The sequence below is a fragment of the Colias croceus genome, chromosome Z, assembly GCF_905220415.1.
Source record: "Colias croceus chromosome Z, ilColCroc2.1".
Taxonomy (NCBI): domain Eukaryota; kingdom Metazoa; phylum Arthropoda; class Insecta; order Lepidoptera; family Pieridae; genus Colias; species Colias croceus.
The window spans coordinates 15,320,696-15,336,498 of record NC_059568.1 but is presented as its reverse complement, the minus strand read 5'-3'; the positions used below and the strand labels follow the sequence as shown (position 1 = coordinate 15,336,498).

Genomic DNA, 15,803 nt, shown 5'->3' with positions numbered 1-15,803 from the left:
TCTATTCCGTTAATGAATACTTAGCGCTTAATTAAAATATGTAATAATTAAAATATGTGCGCGTAATTAAAATATGTTATAAATTATAATCGTATTAAAAGTAATTTTAATTATTAATTACGTTAAAATGACGAGAGCCTTATTTGTGTACCGTAAAGAAGGAATAAAAATAAATTGAACTAACCAGTCCACATTATATTAATAGGTACGAGTTAGCCAAAAACAACATAATGTGAGGTATATAATAATTAATATTAAAAGCTTACCTAATATAATTTTACGCAGTTAGAGGTAAATTGTTTTTTTTCATTGGTAAAAGACTAGAACGTAAATAAAACAAACACAATTCTCCATGCAGTAATTTTGCTAAGCAAATAAAAAGCATGGAAGAATTGTGTGGTTTAGAGATTATAATATGGTATATATCAAGTAAATGGGTCGGTCTCGAACGTTCGAAAAGAGTTCCATAGGTTTCGCCACGTTTTCAAATCGAATGCGTTTCAAGAGCTCAGTCGAACTAATAAATACGTGCCGTTTATATCTTTCTAGGATACTGGAACTAAAGTCGGTCAGGGCGTTTGGTCACTAACAGTATTTACTTTCTAGGATATTGTAGTTAGAGTCGGATAGGTCAGGGCGTCTGCCGTCTGGTTGCTAACAAATATGTGATGACGATTCGAAAGTGCTTCTAAAAGAAGTCAAATTAAATATGTTTGAGTTTGAACAGAGATTCGGTTCGGCCACCGTGTCGCGGGTGGGAGTGTGGGGGTAGGGTGCGGTAAGTCGGTAGACGCACGCTAGAGCGGGTTGGAGAAGTGTCCGGCGCGCGTGTGGCGGGCTGCGCGGGCCAGCTCGCGGCGCCCCACTTGCTGGTCGGGGAAGGGCAGCGCGAGCAGCGTGCACCAGCGCGGCGCCAGCTCCGCCCGCTTGCGCTGCCCGAGCTGCCCGAGCTGCCCGAGCTGCCCGAGCTGCCCGAGCTGCCCGAGCTGCCCGAGCTGCCCGAGCTGCCCGAGCTGCCCGAGCTGCCCGTGCCGCCCGTGCTGCCCGCTGTGCCAAGCTCGCTCCGTTACACGTGTGCCGTGTGTGTGCTCTCTAAACCCTACGTACGGGCTAGCGACGTATACGTGGCTATGCAACAATGTAGTGTATTTGTAAACTTTTGTTTAGGATAGTCCTCTTTTTAAATTTACTAGGAGGACCCATCTGTCTGAATGGTGTGTATGAAATAAATACAGGGTTAGTTTTCAATGACCAGCCAAAATTTAAAATTAAGATCTAGATATTAAACCAAAGGTACGTTTGAAACATTATTGTCGAATAAAATAAAATAAAAATAATAGCATTCATTTGAAAATGTCTTAAAAATTTCCTAAATCGTAAACACCGCCAGAATCAATGCACTTGTGTGCGTGCGCGCATCGCCAAATTTATGTGTGTGCTAACTTCTACCTATCTAGGTTGTTGAACTGAATTGTGCTTTTGTCCACACGTTCGCTTTTTAGTGGCGGACAGGAATGAAATCTAATTTAAAAAAAACGTTTTTTTTTTTCATTAGATCGAAAATGTTATCGATTCTGAACCATTTCTGAAAATTTGGCCGGTCATTGAAAACTAACCCTGTATATTTTTCATTTTTTTTCAATGTAGTCTCTGTTGGTGTCTTGATCTTATCTGTATGTTGTGTTTATGACTCTGAGTCGGTGGGAATAGTTGTGTTGTAATAATGTTGAATAATCTGATAATTTTCAATTTATTTGAATTGGGGAAGAATGATTGTTGCGAATTACAATTGTCTTTTGTGATTTTGTATTGAGTGGAGATTTTTTCAACAATCCTTAGTAACCTAATACTATAAATTGTATTTTAATGTCTGGATAATATGACCAACACTGGACCTATTTGAGTATAATTAAAAAATACGTATATGAAATGAAAATGAATCGAACACTTTTTAATCTATGTCATCTCTGTTGGTAACCCTGTAGCTCAGGAATAAAGTACAGAGCACGGACACGATCGACATATTCTTATAACAAACATAATAACTAATATAAAATCCAAAAGCATACTAACTAAATGTTGATAAGCACAAAAAGTGATAAATGCAATGTTCTGGAAGCGTCATAGTTGATCAATTTACAATAATTATCTACTACACTATATTTGAACTCATGGAACTCATAATCCATGTCACCATTTAGGTGATCCAGAGGTCGGATCAACAAAGACAGCTTCCTAAACACAACAAAAGGATAAACCATACTATTAATATTATAAATGCGAAAGTAACTGTCTGTCTGTCTGTTACTCAATCACGCCTTAACTACTGAACCAATTTGCATGAAATTTGGTAGTTATATAGATATTTTGACACCCGAGAAAGGACATAGGTTACTTTGTACCCCGGGAAATAGGTTTTATCCCGGAAATCCCACAGGAACGGGAACTATGGGGGTTTTTCCTAGACTGCACGGAACGCTGCGGGTGGAAAGCAAGTTGAACAAATAAATGTACCTCTTGACCAACATGACGATGGCTACAATAATGGCGATGAGGAAGACAAGTGCCCCGAACGCCCCGAGCGCGACCACCGCGCCGATGTTGAGCCGCGCGCCGCGGGGGCCGTCCACGGGCGACGGGGCGTTCACGCGCGGCGTCTGCTCCGACCTTATGTTGTTGCCTGACCCGAATATCTGCAATTACATTTATAAATCTGTGTTAAATAAATTCGATTGAATTTTACGTGTTTTATTGATTTTACTCTAATAATAATTTTAATGTGCATACTATCAAATTTTAAATTTATTAATTTCACTAACATAAAATAAATTTTATATAGATCTCTGTGTCTAAAATAAATAAATTATTTATATATACATATATACGAAGGGGTGCGGTGGTTCTGTCATAAACTGAGTGGCCAGACGACTGGAGCCTAGAGCGATTGAGTGAGGAACCGATGAGATTTATTATTATTATTTAGGTATGTGAGGAGCAGGCTAACGAGCAGACGAGTCACCTGGGGCCGTATCATGACCCCTTATTTCCACAAAGTTTACGCCGTGAATTGAACTGACTGGCAAATTCAAATTATGATCGCAATAACCAACAAAAGTTAATTATGGTCAATTCAATTCACGGTGAAAACTGTCTGGAAATAAGGGGTCATAATACAGCCCCTGGTGTTAAGTTGTCGTCATCCACTTGTACCCACAATACCAGAGGTATGGCGAGTGTGCCGTCCTTAAGGTATGCTCTTTCCTTGTGCTTGTGTGTGCTTGTGCTTTTTAAAGGGCATTTAAAATATATCTCAGTTAAAAAAACAAATCTAATAATACATCCCAGCCATAAAAATAAATGATATTTAATAATTATTTTTCGTATAATGATGTTAATTACTTGATTCTCCTGTGGCAGGCTGGCCACTATGATATGTGGTACATGACTCGTCGACGAATTGTCCGAATCGGCGCCAGTCACTTTTTTGAAGGGCATCCTTGTCGTGCGTTCTGTTGTCGTCTTCGTTATGTTCGGTGTGACAGTTCTGGTCGTCTCCTGTTTCAGTTTGTCAGTGTCTGGGTACGTCGTAGACGGTTTCCGCCGTCTGGTCGGGAGAATCAGACGCGGTGTCGTCGTAATCGGCGCCGGAGTCGTCGTCGTCGTTGTTGTAGTGCTCGTTGTAGTTGTGGATGTCGTCGTTGATGATGTTGTAGTCGAAATTTCTTCCACTGAAATGCAGAGAATTGGTATTCAATAATACTACATAGTTAAAAATATAATCAAATAAGTTATTTATTCAGAAAATGGTGAACACAAGATGGCACATTCTGAAATCTCTAGAAATGTTTAATGATCTATTAATGCTTGAGACTTAAATATTCAAATATACTATTTAATAAATAAAGTAAAATACATAATAAAATCGTAGGAAAGTCAAATCTATATTGAATATTTTATTAAAAGTATGCGTGGCGTGATCTACTATCGATAACGAAGCCAAAAATACAGTTTAAAATTGTCCCAAGGTATGTAGGATACACCATTACTCTCTGGACAGGTAGTAATTGTATGTATCCAGGGGGGTTAGACAAGTGGCTTTCTATTAGCGTAAAGTTTGATAGAATAGATTATGAATGTATGAGATTGACGTAAGCTGGAGATACGTTTATCTACGAAACGAAACGAAGCCACTTGTCTAGAGGGGCTGTTAATTAATCTCCGGCAGTACTCACGATAGCAATGCGGTGGCGGGCTGTCCCACAAGCCGGACGCGAGGCACGTGATCGCGGCTGCTCCGCGCAGCTCGAAGCCGCGAGCGCACACGTACTGCACGACCGCGCCGTACGTGCTGCCGTTCATCATTATCACCCGCCCGTTGGATATGGTGGGCGGACGATCGCATTTGATCACTGGAATTAATTTTTTATTTATTAATTAATTAATAATTTCACAAATCAAAGTGTCTTCTCAGATACTTCTAGTAAAAACTGTGTAGTTTAAATTTTTGAACGTTTCATATAGGGTGATAGCGCGATCTATACATATAATAAAACCGTAGTCAAAACTGTACATTAATTAAAAGAATACTTGGGACGTGATCTACAATAAATACCGAAGCCAAATATATAATTTTTAGAATTTTTGTCTGTTGGTCTATATGTATGTCCGGGCTAATCTAAAAAAAATACTGCATGAATTAACTTCAAATTTGGTACACAGATATCTTAAGAACTAACTAAATAGGATAGGTTTTATCCCGGAAATCCCACGGGAACGGGAACTATGCGATTTTTTCTTTAACTTCGTAGGCGAAGCCGCTGCAGCTGGCGCTATCGCTACAAACCGTGCAGTTGACGGCTTGAAGCGGTCGCGACGGCTCGAGCAGTCCGTGTACGGCAGAGAATGAATGTCGTTCACCGGTCGCGGCTTCAAGCCGTCGGTCTCAGCTGCTTGAAGAGGTCTGTGCACGGCCTCGCACGCGTACTGCACGTGCGAGAGGTACGAAACAGAGCCGTTGAGCAGCGTGTGATTGTGAGTGTGGGTGTACAGTTACCGTCGCATCTCGGCGGGGGCCCATTCCAACGCTCGTCGATGTCGCAGACCAGCCGCGACCGGCCGGCCATCTCGTAGCCGGCCTCGCACGCGTACTGCACGTGCGAGAGGTACGACGCGGAGCCGTTGAGGAGTGTGTAGCTGCCGTGCGGGATTTCGGCGGGATAGCCGCAGTCTATACCTGTTTTAAGAGATTTGGTAAGATATATGTAGTATTAAATATATCAATTATTATAGCAAGATAGAACGGAATACATATCCTAGTGATTTTGGAATAGTTTCAATTTATGTGGATATTTTTATATTTTTCTGATGGAATAACGATCTATGATATTATAATGTTCAAATGATTACGAAAAGTGTGAGTAGAATTTGACAAAATAAATACTAACGTTTGCAAACAGGCGGGAACTCATCATAGAAGCCAGTTTCCAAGCAAGTACGGACCGTGGGCCCGACGAGCAAGTGCCCATCGTCACAGGCGTACTCAACACTCGCTCCCACTTCGAAATTCTCTGCCGTCATCGTTGAGTTCGGCGGTTGATCTGGTCTTCCGCACTCTTTGGGCTCTATGGACAATACATGGTTATGTAGACATGAAAATCGCCATGTACGCCGAATACATTAACCGCGAAGATTAAAAAAGAGAAATCGCTTGCCGTTCCAAATTCGCTGAGCATAAAAATCGCAACGCTATCATACCAAAGTGGACTTACGATGTTGGCAGATATAGTTCATTTTCGCGTGGCAGTCGGTGTCGGCCCAGAGCCAGCCCTTGCTGCCGTCGAAGCGGGCGCAGCCCTCGGTCCCGCCGGGCGCGTTCCAGAACGAGATGGTGACGTCCTTGCCGTTCACCCACTTCCAGTTGCTCGGCTCTTGCGGGTCTCGAACCGCGCCCAGCCAGTACTGGCTGCTGCTGTCGCTCCTGTTGAACATCACCCCGTTATACACCTATTTGCATACTACAACACAGTGTACAGCATACAGTAGTGCAACGCCGATAACAAATGGAAATGAAATGTCACAATTCAATAAAATCAATGACATAGTAAAACAAGCGCGCGGCAGCCTCAAAGTATCCCGAGCTGTGTGATGTGTCCCGACTCCCGATTGATATGTCTAAACGACTTTGTTGAGCTACTGTATGTACCTGGTGCATTCAATAAGTACCTAGCCTCATCACCAGGGGGCGCTATTGTTTCAAAATAGGTTTACCACAATGTAGCTCATTCTTTTTTAAGTATTTTTTTTAATTTTCATTCCAATCCCTTCATTTGTTTTAATTTGACAACCTATAGAAGCGAACGTATCGATCGGTTTTACAAAAATGGAAAAAGAGCAATATCGTTCGGTGATTTGATTCCTATTTTTGGACGGGAAAGAGCGTATCGAAATCAAAGGTCGCTTGGATGTTGTGTACGATGACTCTTCTCCATCGATAGCCACCCTCAAGAATTGGTTCAACGAGTTTGCACGTGGCCGTACGTCGGTTTTTGATGAACCACGTCCAGGTGCACCAAAAACAGCTGCTACGGAGGAAAACTTAAAAAAAATCCATGATCTCGTATTGACAAATCGCCGATTGAAGGTTCGGGAGCTAGCTGAGACTGTAGGCATTTCAGAAGGAACAGTCAATCATATTCTTCACGAGGAACTCGGCATGAGAAAGCTGTCGGCGCGATGGTTGCCGCATTTACTCACACCGGAAAACAAGCGCAACAGTGAGCCCACGTCGGAGACGTGTTTGGCGTTGTTTAAGCGGAATTCAGGGGAGTTTTTGCGTCGTTTTGTGACAGTCGATGAAACCTGGATTCACTGGTACACACCAGAGACCAAGAAGCAATCAAAACAATGGATCCAGACCGGGGAACGTACTCCAAAGAAGGCGAAAACTGTAAAATCGGCCACAAAAGTTATGGCCACCATTTTCTGGGATTCACATGGAGTTGTCTACATCGATTACCTCGAGAAGGGTAAACCAATTACAGGGCTTTACTATGCCAATTTATTGGACCGATTCGAAGCCGAATTAAAGAAAAAACGACCCCATCTGGCTAAGAAAAAGGTGCTGTTACACCACGACAACGCACTGGTTTACACGTCTGCCGTTGCCATGGCCAAATTGGTCGAATTATTCTACGAATTGCTGCTTTATCCACCGTATTCTCCAGATTTAGCCCCTGGTGACTTCTTTCTGTTTCCTAATCTGAAAAAATCCCTCGCCGGGAATAGATATGGATCAAATGAGGAGGTTATAGCTGTCACGGAGGCCTATTTTACAGAGTTTGAGAAAACATATTTTTCGGACGGGTTAAAAAAGTTGGAGCATCGCTGGACTAAGTATATCGAACTAAAAGGAGACTATGTTGAAAAATAAATTGCTACTCTTCCAAAATTTTCGTATACTTTTTCTAGGCTAAGTATTTATTGAATCTCGTATTATTACATTGTGCCACAAATATCAATATAATACAATCGTACAGCTGTATATTCCTCGTGTGAATCGTATTATCATTTATGTAATGATTAGAACAAATGTTAAGGTTGAATTCTCAGTGATTTCGCAAAGCAAAACAATAGCCGTAATTCAATGTAAGTCCGAACACAATGCAATATGTCGATTCACTTGTTTGAGAATGCTTATTATAAAATTTGCTTAATAAAAAAGTATCAATGTATTTTTTTAATATCTTAAAAAATTACACCATGTTAAGGTAAACAACACAAATTTAAAAATAATTAACGGCTTTGCGATTTTCTGAAATAAAAAACAATCCTTATAGAATAAATCATAAGCCACCATTCATAAATACTAAGTAAACATTAAACAATAAACATACAAAGTAATTGTAACGTTAGATTAAAAGCCACAACTACAGCAAAAATAACAATGGTTCAATTCTTATAAGCATTCGTATTATTAATAAGCTATAGATATATTAAGAAATTCCCAGAAATTAGCAGGTGTACCTCATAACTACTTCGTCGTCATTAATTGAATTTGATTACAACAATTACATCGCCTGTGTACCGGAAATACTGGGAAAAGCTTTTTATATAAGCACTTAATAGCTGTGTGCATTTATAAAAAATAGAAAGTTCGATGTGTACCTAAGTAGTAACAAAAATATTCAGTACATAGATGTAAAAGATTTGCTGTATACAACTTTGAATCTAAGATTATAAAAAGCAATAATTAATCATATCATAATAAACAAGCCGTCTGTGTGTCTATATGCGTAGATCAGCGTAGATCTTTAAAATTACGCAACCAATTTTTATATTTTTTTTCTAATAGATGGAGTGATTCAATTAGTCTTGTATTATAATTTATAAGATTTAAGACAAAGCTGGCGAAGCCGCAACCTAGTTTGTCTCTAGAGTATCCACAATATATTATAATATGACGATTGAAGTTTACTTTATGGAAAGATCAGTTGGCATACGTTTTAGTACTACCCTATACATCTACTAATGTAGGCAAATTCACCCTTGTAAACTTTCATACTTATAACTTGTCAATAGTTGTATTTAAATTACAATAAAGTACATAGTCATGTTTATAACAGCTATGTCTAACGGCGCACATTGAGTAACTGTGGTAGAAACCGAATTCACTCCAATCAACTTGCTGTTACGCGTAGCGGACCACAGATACTCTACTTTACTATACTTTCCAATAATTTGTCGTTATTATTGGCTATACAAGTATACAGGCTGTAATCGTAAAGTGTGCAAATGGGATTCATCCGTAACTTGAACAGATTTAAAAATCTTTCAACTGATATTGAACATAATATATAAATCTTATAGGATTTACCTAATTAGGTAGTAAAATGACCATATAATAACTTCTCAAAAATAAAACGAGATATGTTGAATTTATATTTTGGTTTTATGGCATTCAAATGCTTGATACTTAAATATAAATTTATAAAGAATAGAAAAAAAACGAGATACTTATATCCGAAAATTTTACATTTTTACATTTTACATTCTTTACAAAAAAATTTGCTGTACTTTCAATATTGAAATTTTACTATTACAAATAAATACTAATAATCACCTTTGCACACTTAACGATTATACCCTGTATAATTTGGCGTACTAGTTCATTTTTAAAAGATCGATTTAACGCCTTACGATGTTTTTGTCTTAAAATTTAGTTTTATAAACCTAATTTATCATCATATGTTTATAGTAAATGCCTTTATTTTTTATAGAGTTACTACTAACGCGACTAGTTAAGAATAACTGATTGGTGTGCAGTACAGACGTGTAACTTAAAATTGATCAATTCCCTTTAAATTCGTTGTCTTGCAATGTTGAAATGGAAGCAAGGTTTGAACGACAAGTGAATATTGAATGCGACGTGTTGCAAATGTGTTGCAAATGGCTGCATCTTCCCATTTGCTCTCGCAATGCTTAAGGTGTCTCCACATTGCGTTGCTACAGTAAAACGACAGGCAATTCCTGAATTGAGTAACTATTTCTTACGTAACTGTATGTATAGGACTGAATTTGCATATTTCGATGTACAGAATATTGAATTATTTTGATAAGTGTTTGAAAGGCTTTTCCTTTTTTACCATATTTTTAATGAAGAGTTGATACTGGATGGTTATTATAACTAAATTATAACTTAATATACTACTCAATGAAAAATAAAATATGTTCTACTCTATAATGATAATATTTATATTTGATGTTTATCATCGATGCTAGTTAACCTACTCAACATTGATTGTTTATAAATAATTCATAGATGAATAGAGATAATCTATTAAATGGAAATTAATAGGTTATCTCATGATTATGTCATTATTTGATGATAATCTAAAGTATTAAATAACAAATGAATACGAAATGAAATTGATCGATTCATATTATGGTAATCAATCACTCAACCATTTCATGAATATTCATCACCATATGAAAATATATTCCGAAAAGTCAACCTCCTTTTTTCATAGTCGGTTAAGTGCATCAACCCATCCAGTGTAAACAGGCCCTTACAAAAACTGTTACAAAAGCCTCCATCAATCACCATCACGCCATTACGCAAAGCTTAAGACATTCGCACAAGATCGAGTCATAACATGGCGGCGTGAGGCATCAACCTCGCATCAGCCGAGTTATTTGAAACAGTATCAAATTCATTGCAATCGAGTTGTAAAAAGACAAACGTGATCACATGGAAACACATACTTTAGACAAGCGAAATATATATAAAATCAAATTAAAAATATCGATTTTAAAACATATTATGTTATAGTTTAAACCCTTTACGCATTTTACCTAGTTGGAGATAATTGTAACAATTAGTCACAACTAGTTGTAACTAGGCTCCTGTAACAAACATTTGAACATAGACTCACCGGTGTCGCCTCCACAGCTCCCAGCTGATGAACCCTTGTAACGCGGGGTTGCTCTCATCGACCAGCGTCCCTCCCCTCGAGTGACAGAACGCTAGAGCATCTCGAAAGTTCGCCGGCTGCCGGTCGTAGAACACATAGCACTTCCCGTTATACGTGGCCGTGCTGCCGGGAGGCTGGTCTCTGAACTGAGGACATCTCTCTATGGGCAACGCTTGGTCTGTGTACACAAACGCCTCGCACAGCGATAACTGGCTTGGCACTGTTGACTTCAAGTGCACGCTCATGAACGCCCCCGGCATTGGAGGGTTGCAAGGCAAAAACAACGGCTGTCCCTCGATAAGGAAACCCGTGAAGCGGTTGCATATCGGATTCGTTCCTAGGTCGGGTCTATTGTTGCCGACGCGCACTTCTACTACCGCTGGTTTGTTTACTCCTGGAATGTGAAATGTTATCACTAGTAAGCTAAAAGTTAGAAATTAAACACTAACAGATTTTAAACGCGACTGATTCGTTATATTGGTCTTTACCCGTAACCACACTCGCTGCAAAGTGTACGAAACGTCCAAACAACAACAACAACAAATCGCGTTTAAAATCCGTTTAATTCTTTAATTTCTACTTGTATAATAATAGAAAAAAGCAAAATCAAGCAAGCAAGATAAAAGTTATCTGTAAAAAATGGTATTGAAAAGGGCACAATCAATATACGTTGGTGTTTTATAAGCTTAACAGAGATTATTTAAGAAAGTGTTGTATTTCGTACATTAATGTTCGTTGACCTCTTGATATAACAATAAAAAACAATATAAAAGTAAAAACTTATTCAACAACTTTTGCAAACAGACTGTTGTAGGTGAAAGTTAATATGTCATCATTGCATTTCTATAAACTTCAAAATCCATAGAACAAACTTTTCCTACAATCATCTAAATAGGGTCTTTGAAATTCAATCAATGCATCTTTAGTACAACTAACATAGAATTCGTCTCATTGAAACATATTAGAATATCTTTCAATTAAATTTGCACCTTTACCCGTCCAAGAAACATAGAATCGATCTCTTATCTAAATTCTAACTAGTAAATACTTATATATTATACTAGCGGTACGCCCGTGGTACATATTTCGCAATAAAAAGTAGCCTATGTTCTTTCTCAGGGTCTAAAGATTGTCTGTGCCAAATTTCATCAAAATCGGTTCAGTAGTTTATGCGTGAAAACCATACATATACATACATAATTACAATCTTTCCTCTTTATAATATTAGTATGGGAGTACGGTGTGAGAGCGGCGCGTTTTTGCAACGCTCGACACGACTCGTTACGGCCCGCGTTTGTTTGATTGTCTCAAACTTTCATCCCAAGGTTTCATTTGTAGTTACTGAGGCTGAACCGCTCCGTTTATAGTTCTATTATAAAATTATGGGGATCTCACATTCAATTACCATGGAAAGTTGGAAACGTTATTATAGTATTTATGAATTATTGTAAACGTACTGCATTATTTAAAAGCGATAGTGTTCATTGTTGTGTAATGAAATAGATCAGCCATTTTGATAGCAAATCGAAATTTAGTCGAATTATTTCAGACGGTTAAATAATAAACAAAGATGTTTTTACAGAGTAAAATTTGACTTGAGATCAATAGACGTGACCCCTGAACCGAAACTTCAATCATATATTTTAAGCTAGTTATCTTCTAACTACGAAACGGTAGGAAAATTAATAACAAAGAAATGAGCGACCGCTCCACTGCGTAAATAGGTAAGCTCGATGGTTGATCTTGATACGAGCATGTTCAGTGAAATAAGCGTTATCTATGCAGCATGCAGTGATTCCCGTACACATGAGGAAATACTGATACCGTGAATTATATAATCGCGTAAATGATTGTTCAGTTTCACTCATAATCGATTCTAGTTTACGCACTTTATTGATTATTGACCTAAATAACTTTTATGACAATCGACATCGACAATTGTCACTTTACTCATTATTTCAAACACCTATTAAAACAGTCTCCGATCAGCTAAAATAATTATAATAAACCTATATACCTACTATTTATATTATAAAAAAGATATCACAATGTTTACTATAAAAATGCCGAAAAATTCAAATTTCAGAGCTCAATAATTCATAAACAACCTTGAATTAATATTCAAGGTTGTTTAATATAACCTTCAAAGCAATCATTTCACAAAACTTAATCATAAAACAGTCATTAAATGCAATTCTAACGAAAAAAACTGGCCAAAATCCACTCACCACAGCAAGGCTTTCCGAAATCCAACCGCACCAGCTGAACCATGTACGGCTCCAGGAGATTCACGTACCACCAGGGCTCGATCTCCTTCTTAGTGAAAGTGCAGGTGTCCGCGCTGAAGGCCCCTGAGGTGCTGCCGTCTAAAGCCTTTTGGGGCACGCCCCCGTCCTCGGTGGAAACCTGCATTGGAGCCTTGCCTGCCGCTACGTTGAGAACTGCAAATGTATGGATCGTTAGAACAAACTTCAAATATATTATTGCTAATTTGTTTGGACGCGCTTAGTTCAAGTAATCGAAAATAAATGTTTTCATGATATACGAACGTAATCTTTAAGCGTATTGTATTTACCTTATTATAGTAATAAAGAAGAACTTTTATTGGTACTTAATTGTTATGTTGAATGAGATAGTAATTATTTACATGCAACAAAATAATAATCAACATTCATCAGTAATTTGTAATCTGCTGCACATGAAATTCATGCCAAAGAAAGATATAACACAGTCTCTGCGTAATGACTCGGGTACCAGAATACCTACATCACATTGTTTATGTCGTGGTTAGGGTTTGTGGTCATGTACACGTAAACCCCTATTTTGCGCCAACCACGAGAATCAAAGCAAGCAAATTTCATTACTTACACATCGCCTGATCACTTATACTTGGTATCTTATTAAAATATAACAATAATTATAATAGGTATGTCACAACGTACCTTCTATCAAACTGTTTCCATCATATGTATGATATATTAACCGAATCTAGTATAAATGAAAACACTTGTTATCATTGTCAGTTATAAAATACATACATATTTATATATTTTTGAAACCCGTACCTACGTGATCAGCGAAATGTTTGCGAATAAACACTCAGCGGGGAGTCCGCAGAGTGTGTATGTTGCGATATTCGCTACCCTCAACATTTTGATAATTTTGTTCTATCGCGCTAAATCTATACCTAGGTACTTGAATTAATTTACCTTTGTGGGTATTATTTGTTTATTACATATTATAAAATTTAGAACATAAACATAGCTTTGAATTTAAAACCTGATGAAGACGTAATTAAATATCAAAATAATTAAAAAATAATACAATGGATTGTAATTTAATTTTAAAGAGGCTTAATTCAATCAAACCAAAGGCTTTTACATACGACACTTGTAATTAAGTAATTTAAAAAATAAGAGTCTTATAGGTACCTACTATCATTTCGGTAATGTGTAACATTTTTGAGGAGTAGGTAATGCTAACTTACGGAAATTGAAACAGCAAATCGGATCTTCACGGTACGATATTCGCGGTCGAGGTAATCGTACAATTTATGATGCTCTAAGTGAAATATATCGTCTCAATTATCGTGACGGTCGTTCCGCACTACATACAGACACGACACGACGTTGCGACTATTTGTGAAACATTAAGTTCGCATTGTCACTTCCTTACTGTGTAGTGTTATTTTTAATGATTTGTGAGGAGATTTCGTTAGTGTTCTGTTGTTATATTTACCTTTCGAATTAAGTTTTTCTAAAAAAAAAAAGGAATCTGTGAAAACATCGATAACACAATATCCTGAAATTAATCAATCACAAATGGTTAACGTTTCATCAAATCGATATTTTCAGGTCAGATTCGTTTCGCAAGTTTTGTTACAGTTAAAGCTAGTAAGTACATATTAACAAAATATAAAAAAGTTTACTTTATTGACACTTTTATTTATCATCCGTATGTGATATTTACCAACTCGCACCTGTGTGGCGGATTTAGCCTAATTGTACGTCTATTGTATTGTTAGTAAAATAATAATAACAAGGGGCATGATGCTGAATCCAACGACTTTTCCCAATATCCAAACAATAACCTCAACGCATTTTCAAACAAACATTGATACATAGCCGGTATATAATATATAGGTGCGCATAATATAGGTTCCTTAACTTTCGACCAATCATAACCACGTCGAGTATTGATCAATTACCTGCTAGGGCGACGCGAAGTACCAGGCAATCATAAAACGTAAGATATAGGTAGTTCGACGCAGTCTATTTCTAAGGCACGCGCATGTCCCGTTAGACCGCTGACCGTGACATCTAAATTTGCATGCAATTATCGACTATTACTATCTGCTGCATCGCTGGTTGTGACGTGTAATAATCCCTTTACCTGACAAGCCGCAGTGAATTAGATAAATATTATTTGACCTGACATGTATATTTAAAGGGCCTTGGCATGGTGGTCACACAGCCTCTTAAAAGAAAGCATAGGTAATTGTACAAAAGAAAATAAAAACTAATTATTATGAGAATTTCCTAGATACCTACTAGTACCTAATTATTATTTGTTAAGGTCTATTAATCTGAACATTTTCATAACGTTGATATAATATAACCAAAGTTGTCTTTAACGTATGCTTTGCCCTAGTTCATTTTTATTTTATTTCTAAATTCGAACTATTTTCCCCTTATTTTCCCTATCTATATCCACCATGGTATTAAAATTAACAAATGAATGTCTTCCAATTAATTTTTAAGTATTTTTATTGCTCGTATTGAAGATAAATGTTGTCGAAAGCCTTATATCGAGAATGAAAGTGTAAGCAGCGGACCGGAACACATTGTGAAAAATACAAAAACTCAGGTGCATGGCCACTATTTTTAATTGCGTTATATCTGCATCACTAAATTATGTGCACAAAATCAAATTACATATTAACTATCTACTATATATAATAAATATCTCAAGAAATTATATTGTCAAAAAACTAAAAAAAGGTGAATTTTGGAGGGAAAACTGACAGTTTATTTTTTTATCAAGAGTATCATAAGAATGTGAAATATATTCATTTCGGAAGATTATAAAAAATTAATACTGTATAAAAAAGTTTTAAGATGAGTAAAAAAATAACAGAAATCACGATTGTATCAAATCTCCAATACCAAGAACTAGGTCATAAATATAGCTGTTAACTTGTATGTTAAATGAAATGTTCGTTATTTACCGCTAGAAGACACGGTTCAATCTTGAGTAGATTAAGTACTCAACATAAAATAGCATGACTCGATAATAGTAATTCAAGTAATACAATTTTAGTGTTAGTTTTCGTTC

The 15,803-nt window shown here is 37.2% G+C and overlaps 1 protein-coding gene across 1 annotated transcript in view; it reads right to left on the bottom strand.

Annotated features, from left to right (window-relative positions):
* The window catches only part of LOC123705581 (sushi, von Willebrand factor type A, EGF and pentraxin domain-containing protein 1), a 38,377-nt gene that overhangs the window by 952 nt on the left and 21,622 nt on the right, over positions 1 to 15,803 (bottom strand). Inside the window, exons 3-10 of the mRNA XM_045654435.1 lie at positions 12,698 to 12,910; positions 10,431 to 10,863; positions 5,769 to 5,977; positions 5,445 to 5,621; positions 5,054 to 5,233; positions 4,233 to 4,409; positions 3,400 to 3,728; positions 2,515 to 2,693 (exon numbers count right to left, since the gene is read on the bottom strand). Coding sequence (XP_045510391.1) covers positions 2,515 to 2,693; positions 3,400 to 3,728; positions 4,233 to 4,409; positions 5,054 to 5,233; positions 5,445 to 5,621; positions 5,769 to 5,977; positions 10,431 to 10,863; positions 12,698 to 12,910 — 1,897 coding nt within the window. The remainder of the gene's footprint in view (positions 1 to 2,514; positions 2,694 to 3,399; positions 3,729 to 4,232; positions 4,410 to 5,053; positions 5,234 to 5,444; positions 5,622 to 5,768; positions 5,978 to 10,430; positions 10,864 to 12,697; positions 12,911 to 15,803) is intronic.